Source organism: Micromonas pusilla (assembly GCF_000151265.4).
Source record: "Micromonas pusilla CCMP1545 genomic scaffold MICPUCscaffold_13, whole genome shotgun sequence".
NCBI lineage: Eukaryota > Viridiplantae > Chlorophyta > Mamiellophyceae > Mamiellales > Mamiellaceae > Micromonas > Micromonas pusilla.
Genome location: NW_003315894.1, coordinates 791,338 through 800,920, shown reverse-complemented (window position 1 = coordinate 800,920; position 9,583 = coordinate 791,338). Strand labels below are relative to the sequence as shown.

Below are 9,583 nucleotides of genomic sequence, written 5' to 3'. Positions count from 1 at the left end.
CGCGCCGACGCCCGCTTCCGCGGGCGTCGCGACGAGCGAGCACGCGAGCGCGAGCGCGACGCCGGCGACGGAGACGAGGCGCGTCGGCATGATGACGATCTCGTGTGCGTAGGAGTTCGGAGGTCGCGGGGCGTTCGAGGCGGGGAGGCGCGCGCGCGCGTCGAGTGCGCGGCGGTCGCGAGCGAGAGGACGACGGAAACTCTCCGAGGGTCGTTCGACCGTCGCGCGGTCCCGCGGTTCCCCTTTCGCGCGCCCGATGGAACGCGAGCGCGTCGCTCGTTCGCGAATCGTGCGGCTCGCGCGCGTCGTTCGTCGCGTCCTCGGAGCGCGCGAATAGGCCGCGCGAGCGTCGACCAATCCGAAACGCGTATCGTCGGAACGTTCGAGCGAACGAGGGTGTGAGACTGCGCGCGCCGCCGCCGCCGCCACATCCGCCCGCCCGCGCGCCTCCCCGCCTCGAACGCCCCGCGACCTCCGAACTCCTACGCACACGAGATCGTCATCATGCCGACGCGCCTCGTCTCCGTCGCCGGCGTCGCGCTCGCGCTCGCGTGCTCGCTCGTCGCGACGCCCGCGGAAGCGGGCGTCGGCGCGAAGCTCTGGGGGTGGTCCAAGTGGGGTCAGGGATGGAAGCACGACTGGAGCAAGGGCGAGGTTTCGCGCGCGAAGTGGAACGCGGACTGGAGCGCGCGCGGCGGCCACGACTGGGACTGGCGCGGAGACTGGTCCTCCGACCACGACTGGTGCGACGGCGACGCGTGCGACGGGTGGAAGAAGCCCGACGGTAAGTGGAAGAAAGGCCACTCCTGGGGCCGCGGCGAGCGCGGCGGTAACTGGAAGCACCGCGGCGGCGGTAAGTGGAAGCACCACGGCGGCGGCGTGAAGACCACCACGGACGCGAAGATGATCCGCGAGAAGACGCCGATGACGATGGACGAGGGCGAGTCCATGCCGATGACGATGGAAGAAGAAACCTCCGAATACGCCGCGCCCGCGACGGAAGAAACGGCCGGCGGCGGCGACTACTCCGACGAGTCCATCTCGTACGATAAGCCCATGGACGAGGGCGAGTCCATGCCGATGATGAAGATGGACGAGGGCGAGTCCATGCCGATGATGAAGATGGACGAGGGCGATTCCATGCCGATGATGAAGATGGACGAGGGCGAGTCCATGCCGATGATGGAGATGGACGCGGACGAAGACAGCGACGCCGAGTCTTCTTCGTGGAAGCACGGCGGCGGTCGCGAGTGGAAGCACCGCGGCGGCGGCGGCGGCGACTCCGACGGCGGCTGGGTCCCCGGCAGCGGCGTCAAAGCGGCGAAGTGCATGATGCGCGAGTGCGGCTGGGAGCTCGCGAAGTGCCGCAAGGACGCGAAGTGCAAGGCTGCGATGCAGTGCGCGCTCGCGTGCGGCATGGGCGCGGACCCGGAGTCGAGGATGTGCGCGTTTCAGGCGCGTTCTGTTGTTTAGGGTTTCTTTTTTCCACCGCTCCCCGGACAGCCTCCCTCCCGTTCTCGCGTTTCACCTCATCGCATTTCGCCCGTCGTCCATCTCCCTTCGGTTTCGACGGTCGATCGCGCTGGGCTGGTCCCTTTCAACTTCTTACCGGTGAACGTTCGCTTCAGTGCGCGCTGAACAACCGCGGCGGCGCCACGGAGGAGACGTTCGGGTGCGTCCTCGAAGCCGGGTGCATGCCGGAGATGTGAACCGTCGGGATATGAAACGACGCGACGACGATACGACGACACGACACGAGACGCACGACGTGCGATGTGAAGAGAGAACGAACGAAAGATAGATGGACCGAACGAACGAACGACGTTCCTTCGCTCGCGACGAGAACACGAAAAGAACGAGCCGAATGCGACGCATTTGCATTTTACGACAGAGAGAAAGAAATTACGACTCGAACGCATCCTTCCTTCTTTCCTTCCTTCCTCGCGTCCATCGCATCACGCGTTCGACGCGAACAGCCTCGCGAACACCTTCTCCGCCCACTCCGGCACCTCCAACTCCACCGGCGCGCAAAAGTTCACGAGCTTCTGCTGCACGTGATACCGCAGCTTCCGGCCCTTGGACGCGCGGCGGTCGACGATTTTTCTTCGCTTCGGCGGTTTCGCCGCGGCGGCGAAACCGGCGAGGCCGCTCCCGCCGCTCCCCGCGCCGCCGGCGCCCGCGGACTCCAAGAACTCTTTCAACACCTGCTCGTAGAAGTCCGCGTCGTCGTACAGCTCGGGGACGCGCGCTTCGCGCATCGCCGCGGCGGCGGCGGCGACGGCAAACCCCTCGTCGTCCGCGTCGACCCCCCCTTCGTTTTCTTTCCCCGTCCCGGGTCCCCCCGCGGATCCGTCCTTCTCGCCCGCGGCTCCCTCCTTCTCCCGCGGCTCGCCGTAGCGTCGTGGCGCGAGGTGCGCCGGCGGCTGCGACCGCTCGACGAGCCGGTCCGGCACGCGCATCGCGTTGGAGACCTGCGCGGAGATGCTCTGGTTGAACGCCGTCATGCCGCCGCCGCCGCCGCCGCCGCCGCCGCCGCCGCCGGCGAGTTTCCCAACCTGCGCAGCCGCCTTCCGGTGCCACCGGTCGCACGACGCGTCCCTGAACGCGGCGTACCTCTGATACATCGCGTCCGCGTGCTTCCACACGTCGTCCGCGGACCCGTCGCGGACGACCGCGTCGTCGATCGCCGCGGACGCCGCGCGCGTCTTCCGTTTCTTTTTCCCCTCTCCCTCTCCCTCCCCCGTCTCCGCGGCGGCCGCGATCGCGGGGTTGGAATCGATCAGCGCCGCCTGCAGCCGCAGCAGCGCCCCCAGCGCCGCGCGCGCGCTCGCGGACGTCGCGCGCGACGACGCGAACGCGTCCTCGTCGTCGCGCGTTATCGCGGCGTGATACGACGGCGTCGGCAGCTTCGCCGCCGCGTGCATCGCGCGCTGTAACACGATGCGGCATCGGAGCGACCGCTCCCAGAGCGCGTTCTGGTGCGTCACCGCCTGTGCTTTGAGCGCGTTCTGCGACTTGGTCGCCGCGAGGCGGTTCGCCTCTCGTTCCTCGCGTCTGTGCGCGTCGAGTTCCGCGGCGAGGTCGTCGTCGTCGTCGGCGGCGTCGGCGGCGTCGTCGGCGTCGTCGTCGTCGTCGTCGTCGTCGTCGTCGTCGTCGTCGTCGTCGAGGTCCATCTCGTCGTCGCCGCCGCCGTCTCCGTATCCCCCCGCGAGCGCCATCGCGCCGTCGTCTTCGTCCACGTCCTCCTCTTCCGACGCGTCGTCGTCGGACGCTTCCTCCCCGTCGAGATCTTCCTCCTCTTCCTCTTCCTCGTCCTCGTCCTCGACGGACGCGTCGGACGCGTCCTCCTCCTCCTCCTCCTCGCTCTCGTCCTCCTCCTCTTCATCATCGTCGCCTTCGCCGCCGCCGCCCTCCCACGCCTCCTCGATCGCGCGTCTCGTCGAGCTCTTCCCCGCGTACTCCCCGCGCGTCAGCGCGATGTCTCCGCGCATTCGGAGTCTCCCCTTTCCGCTCGCCGCCGCCGCGCGCGCGTCCTCCCTCGTCGGCGCGAACACGCCGTCGTCGTCGTCGCCGCGACGTCCTCCCGCGTCGTCGTCGTCGTCGTCATCGCCGCCGAAGCCGTCGGAGGAGGACGGCGACGCGCCGTCGTCGTCGTCGTCGTCGTCGTCGTCGCGCCTCGCGGTCGACGCCGTCGTCGCGCCGCCGCTCGGGTCGAAGACGTCGTCGTCCAGCTCCGTCGTCGGCGCCGTCGACATGAGCGACGCGAGGCTGAGCCCCGCGGCGGCGCGGCCCGCGCGCGTCTTCGGCGTGCGCTTCTTCGGCGTGGGCATCGCGGGGCGCGCGCGCGGGTGCCTCCGCCGCGGCGGCGCTCGGAGTGGCGCGCCGCGGCGCGGCAATCGCGCTCCGCCCGACGAAATCGACGGCGCGCTGCGCCGCTGACACGCGCCGCGCGGCGGCGGCGTCGGGCCGTTTTGAAAGATGAGAGTTGGCGCGGGCGTCGCGTCGCGTCGCCGCGCACACGTCGGCGCGCGACGCCCGGGCGCGATGGGGGAGTACTGGGAGGTCACGCAGGAGCTCCTGCAGGGGGCGTCGCCGCTCGTGAGGAAGCCCAAGGTGCGACGCGCGCGCTCGCCTTCGCGTCGACGAGGGACGCGCGCGTCTCTCTCTCCTCTCTCTCTCGCGCTGGACGGTGGACGGATCTCGCGCGTCAGGGATCGTTTGACTTTCGCCCCGCCCGCGCGCCCGCCGTCAGCGGCGTCCTCGCCCCGTCGCCGTCCATCTCACCGCCCCCTCCCCACTCCCCGCCCACTACGCGCCCTCCGTCCCTCCCCGCGCGCAGCTCACGGAGGCGCTCCTGAAGAAGCCGCCGTTCCGGTTCCTGCACGACGTCGTCTCCGAGGTGACGCGTAACACTCGATACGCCGACGGGCTGTTCGAGGGCGCGGAGCTCGACGCCAAGGCGATCAAAGACAAGGACGCGAAGGTGGCGTACCTGACCAAGATCTTCAACTGCGTCGGGATATCGTCCGGGGTAACGCTCCCGACGCGGCCGTTAAAGGTGGTGGCCGGGTTGGAGCCGGAGCGGACGAACGCGTTTTTGCAGGCGCTCGCGCGCGTCGCCGCGCGCGGCGAAGACGCGGACGCGGTGGCGCGATGTCGACGCGGCGAAGTCGCCCCCGGGGGCGGCGCGCCCCCCGCCGAGAGGAAGAAGGAGGAACGTCAACCGTCACCGGCGGCGAGGGAGCGGTCGCCGTCGCCGCCGCCGCGGCGGACGGAGAGGGAGCGGTCGCCGTCGCCGTCGCCGCCGTCGCCGCCGCCGCCGTCGGTTCGCGCCGCGCCCGCGCCGCCGCCGCCGCCCGCGCACGACCCGTACGCCGGCGCGACGCCCCCGGAGTCCCCGGTCGAGGCGGCGGCGCCGGCGCGCGTCAACAGAGCGCCCGCGCGGCCGCAGTCCGCGCGTCGCGCGCCGCCGAAGCGCGCGTCCAACGTCGTCGTCGACGACGACGCGGCGGCGGCGGCGGCGACGACGACGCGGCCGCCGTCCGCCGCGACCGCGTCCGCGTCCGCGTTCGCCGCGGCGGTCATGGGCGAGGGCGACGACGGGATGAGCTCCGACGACGACGAGATCGTCGTCGTCGACGAGGACATCGTCTCGAAAGCGAGCGAGAGAAGGCTGCGGGAGGATCGAGACGCGGGCGGCGGCGGCGGCGGCGGCGGCGGCGCGTTGGTACGAGACATCATCAAAGCGAAGAGAGACGGCGACGACGCCGCGGCGCGGGACCGCGACGGCGGCGGCGGCGGCGCGAAGGAGACGGGGATCATATTGGGTAGTCGAAGGCGGAAGAAGACCACCGCGCCGGCGGCGGCGGAGGAGGAGCCGAGCTCGTCGTGGGCGGGCGAGCCGTCGCCGTCGTCTTCGGCGGCGGCGGCGGCGGAGACGCGCCGCCGCCGCGACGAGACGCACCCGTCGTCCTCCGCCGCCGCCGGCGGCGGCGGCGGCCGCGTCGTCGACGTCCAGAAGATCAGAGACGCCGTCCAGGCGCTCGTGCAGTCGACGAACCCGCTCGGGAAAGCCGTCGACGCGCTCAAGGAGGACGCGGAGAGCATGCGGAAGGAGTCGGAGTTTTGGCGGAGGGAGCGAGAGACGCACGCCAGAGCGGTGAGAGAGGCGCGCGCGGCGAAGAGCGAGACGGCGACGAAGGCGGACCGACGCGTCGAGGAGGCGGACGAGGAGATCGCGGAGATGCGCCGGGCGATCGACGGCGTGAAGGCTGCGATCGCGCGGAACGATCAGAAGATCGCGAAGCTGCTCGACATGGTCGTCGCTCCCGCGTGACGGAAGCGTAAATTAACTTAACTCATCGTAACTTGTCGTAACTCGTCGTCGCGTCGCTTTCTCATCACTTCCCGCCCCCCCACGTCCCGCTCTCTTTCGACACCTTCACCTTGTCGTTCTCCTTGTTGAACCCCTCGTACCGCTTCAGACGATCGCACCCCAACGAGTCGCGCGTGTCCACGCCGGTGAATTCGTTCACGCCGCTCGCGCCGTCGCACAGCTGTATCGCCTGAGGGTCGTTCCATACAAAGCGAACGTCGGGGTGGAGTTCAACGGCGTCAGAAGCGGAGTTGAAAGACGTCGAGGGCGGGGATTGAAAGCGAGGAGTGGGCGGAGAGAGACGACGGGAGAGAAAGTCCTTAAGGATCGGCGTTCACCACGCCGACGGGGTCGTATGGGGACCAGTGTGAGATAGAACGCGCCTGATACCGATCGATCACCGCCTCGGTGAAGTCCGCGTTCGTGACGTCCACGTCCCCGAGGTCGCTCCGAACGAAGTTCGCGCCGGACGCGATCACGCCGCGCATGTTGGCGCCGCGCAGGACGACGTAGTCGAGAAACGCGTTCTGCATGTCCGACCCCTCGAGGTTCACGCCCGGCATGATCGCGCGCGAGAAGATCGCCGCGCGCAGATCGCTGCCGCTGAAGGGCCGTTCCATACGAGCGATTGTCGGGGTGGAGTTCAAAGGCGTCAGTTGGAGTTGAAAGGCATCGAGGGCGGGTATTGAAAGCGAGGGGTGGGCGGAGAGACACGCCGGCGAAAGTCCTTAAGGAATCGCGTTCACCACGCCGACGCGGTCGTATGGGGACCAGTGCGAGATAGAACGCACCTGAAGTCGCTCCCGCGGAGGTCGCCCTCGGTGTATATCGCGCCCACGAGGTCGCTGTGCGAGAAGTCCTCGTTGACGTGCTCCGCCTTCGTCTCGAGGATCACCTCCTGCTCGCGCGGCTTGAGCTTGAGGTTCATGATGGACGGCGCCTGGAGCTCCTCGCCGTAGTCCGCGCGCGCGGCGGGCGGCGCGAGGAGGAAGGGCGCGGCGACGGAGGAGGAGGTCACCGCGACCGCGGCGGCGAGCGCGGCGCACCGCGCGCGCCACGACGATTCGAACGAGGCGGCGGCGGCGGAGGAGGAGGAGGAGGAGGACGACGACGACGACGACGTCTCGGAGGAGGACGAGACGCGATCTGTCGTCGTCATCGTCCCTCTCGGAAGATGCGACGGAGAGGACGCGCGGTGGCGGCCGCGCGTCGCGGCCGCGGGCGTCGCGTCGCCGCGCGCGGCGAGGCGCGCGGTCGACGGCGCGGCGCGGGACATCGCGAGGGTGGTCATAGCGGCGGGAAGGTTTGGCGCGCGGGCGACGGGCGCTCGCGCTCTGACGACGTCGACCTCGTCGTCGCCGGTAGCGGTCGTCTTATCTGCGACGGGAACATCGAACAGCAGAAGGTTGAGGTTTTCGCGAGCGAGGGCACGGGCGCGCTCCACTCCACTCCGCGCGCGCTCCTCGCGTCGCGCGCGCGCCTTCGCGTCGTCGTTCATGTCGGCCATCCTGTGCGCCCCCGTCGCGGCGTCGTCGCGCGCGCGCCCGCGCGGAGACCTCTCGTCGCGTCGTCGTGCACGGTCCGCGGATCGGGAGAATGCGACGGCGGCGACGACGATTCGCGGCGGCGTCGCGACGACGCGCGCGTCCTCCTCCTCCTCCTCCTCCTCCACGATCGCGCCGTCGCGTTCGCACTCGCGCGCGTGCGCGTGCCGCCGCTGCCGCGCGGCGTCGCCGTCGACGGCGTCCGCGCCGCCGTCCGCGTCTCCGCGCCCGCGCCGCGCCGCCGCCGCCGCCGCGACGCCCGCGGGAAGAGGCGCGCGCCTCGCGATGCGAAACGCGTCCGACAACGGCGGCATCCCCGAGCAGTTCCGCCGAAAAGACCTCAGCGCCGCGGAGTACGAAGACCTGAAGCGATGGCTCCTGACGCGCACGGGGATGTACGGCGCCGGGCTCACGGCGTACGCCACGCTCGGGTACGGGCTCGCGTCCGGCCTCAGCGCCGGCCTCGGCGTCGCGGGAAGTCTCGCGTACTTGATCCTTCTCGGGCGCTACGTCGACTCGCTGAAGGAGAAGGAAGATGACGAGGAGGACTACTACGCGGTGAACTTGGTGTACGAGCCGGTCACGGACGTCGGCGCGATGCTCGGCGGCGCGTTCGGTAAGGTTGGCGCGGTGTACTCGCAGGCGCTGCTTCAGAAGCGGTTGCTCGTGCCGGTGTTCCTCGTCGTTTTCGCGACGACGTTTAATAAGCTCGACGCGCCGTTCGACTTCAACTACGGGCCGGTGTTGTTGGGGTTTTTGACGTACAAGGCTGCGGTTTTGACGAAAGTTTACGAGGACTTAAAGCCGGCGCTGATCTCCGCGCTGAAGGGGGAGGACGGCGACGACGAGTGATTAGCGACGCGCGACGACTACGACGCGTTGGTTGTATTACATCCGTAATTATTATTCCGGCGATCGAGGTCCCGTCCTCTCGTCCCGTCGACGAGCGACCCGAACCTTCTCGCTCCGTTCCTCGCCTCATCCCTCCTACGCCTCCTGCGACGACTCCTGCATCGGGAACGGCGGCGGCATCACCGCGGTCGTCGCCGCGGTCGGTCTCTCCCTCCCCTCGAACGCCCCGAACCCCCACGCCGGATACGGCGCGCCGTCGGGGACGCACCCCGTCGGGTCCCCTTTTCGTAGCGCGTCCTTCACGCGCACAAAGTTCCCCCGCTTTCCCGGCACCTGCCCGACGACGTAGATGAGGTTCCGCTCCGGGTCCACCCTGTACACGAAACAGTTCTGCACCGTCCGCGTGCGGTTCCCCATCTGCCCGGCCATCTTCTTCCCCTTCCACACGCGGCCGGGGTCTTGCGAGTTGCCGATGGAGCCGTGCGCGCGGTGTTTCTTCGTCGTGCCGTGCGACGCGGGTAACCCCGCGAAGCCCCACCGCTTCATCGGACCTTGGAACCCCTTCCCGATCGTCTTGCCCTGGATATCGACGTACTGACCGGCGAGGAAGTGCGACGCGTCGACGACCGTCCCCACGGGCAGGATCGCGTCGGGGGTGACCCTGAACTCGGAGAGCTCGCGTTTGATCTGCACGCCTCGAGCCGCGAAGTGGCCGTACTCGGCGCCCGTGATCTGCTTCCGCTTCTTGCTCCCGGCGCCCATCTGCAGCGCGGCGTAGCCCTCCTTCTCCGGGGTCTTCGCTTGGACGACCTGGGTGGCGCGGGTTGGGCGGGGTGGAGTTGGGGAGGAATGGGGGCGTTTCGTCGTTTAGGCGAGGGTCGTCGGCGGGCGCGGGAGAAGATGAATGAATGCGATTAGGGTTACCGCCGCGGGAGCGATCGACCGATCGCGAGGAAGACGACGTCGGGGGACCATCGTCGCCGGTCGCCGGTCGCCGGTCGCCGGGCCGCGCGCGCACCTCGCACTCGTCGATCCACAGCACGGTCAGCGGCACGCGCGCGCCGTGCTCGTTCCACTCCTGCGTCATGCCCACCTTCACGGCGAGCGCGCCGACGCGCTGTCGCTTCGGCAGCTCGTGCGGTCGCGCGATCCCCATCGTCTCGAACTGCCACGGCCGCAGCAGCTGGTACCGCCCGATGCGTCCGGGCTTCGCCATGAGCGCGCTCGCGGAGGACGTGAACGAGCGATGACGCGTCGTCGTCGTCGTCGTCGTCGTCGTCGTCGTCGCGCGACCACCGGATCGATCGATGTC

General features: G+C 69.7%; 6 protein-coding genes across 6 annotated transcripts; 3 read left to right on the top strand and 3 right to left on the bottom strand.

Moving 5' to 3' along the window:
* Positions 1-504: 504 nt before the first annotated feature.
* Positions 505-1,473, top strand: MICPUCDRAFT_42585 (uncharacterized protein; the record flags this gene model as incomplete). The annotated part of the gene is made up of 1 exon (XM_003063085.1): positions 505-1,473. One exon carries the CDS (start codon positions 505-507, stop codon positions 1,471-1,473), a length of 969 nt encoding a protein of 322 aa, XP_003063131.1.
* A 482-nt stretch (positions 1,474-1,955) lies between these two features.
* Positions 1,956-3,830, bottom strand: MICPUCDRAFT_52855 (uncharacterized protein; the record flags this gene model as incomplete). Its single annotated transcript, XM_003062881.1, has 1 exon — positions 1,956-3,830. One exon carries the CDS (start codon positions 3,828-3,830, stop codon positions 1,956-1,958), a length of 1,875 nt encoding a protein of 624 aa, XP_003062927.1.
* Positions 3,831-4,044: 214 nt separating this feature from the next.
* On the top strand, positions 4,045-5,836 carry MICPUCDRAFT_52854 (uncharacterized protein; the record flags this gene model as incomplete). The annotated part of the gene is made up of 2 exons (XM_003063084.1): positions 4,045-4,113; positions 4,340-5,836. 2 exons carry the CDS (start codon positions 4,045-4,047, stop codon positions 5,834-5,836), a joined length of 1,566 nt encoding a protein of 521 aa, XP_003063130.1.
* A 64-nt stretch (positions 5,837-5,900) lies between these two features.
* Positions 5,901-6,803, bottom strand: MICPUCDRAFT_21938 (uncharacterized protein; the record flags this gene model as incomplete). Its single annotated transcript, XM_003062880.1, has 3 exons — positions 5,901-6,056; positions 6,223-6,478; positions 6,667-6,803. 3 exons carry the CDS (start codon positions 6,801-6,803, stop codon positions 5,901-5,903), a joined length of 549 nt encoding a protein of 182 aa, XP_003062926.1.
* A 1,009-nt stretch (positions 6,804-7,812) lies between these two features.
* MICPUCDRAFT_52851 (uncharacterized protein) lies at positions 7,813-8,271 on the top strand (the record flags this gene model as incomplete). Its single annotated transcript, XM_003063083.1, has 1 exon — positions 7,813-8,271. One exon carries the CDS (start codon positions 7,813-7,815, stop codon positions 8,269-8,271), a length of 459 nt encoding a protein of 152 aa, XP_003063129.1.
* Positions 8,272-8,529: 258 nt separating this feature from the next.
* MICPUCDRAFT_6446 (uncharacterized protein) lies at positions 8,530-9,400 on the bottom strand (the record flags this gene model as incomplete). The annotated part of the gene is made up of 2 exons (XM_003062879.1): positions 8,530-9,081; positions 9,290-9,400. Coding segments are annotated over 2 exons (663 nt in total), but the record flags the coding sequence as incomplete, so codon positions are not given.
* Positions 9,401-9,583: the final 183 nt, after the last annotated feature.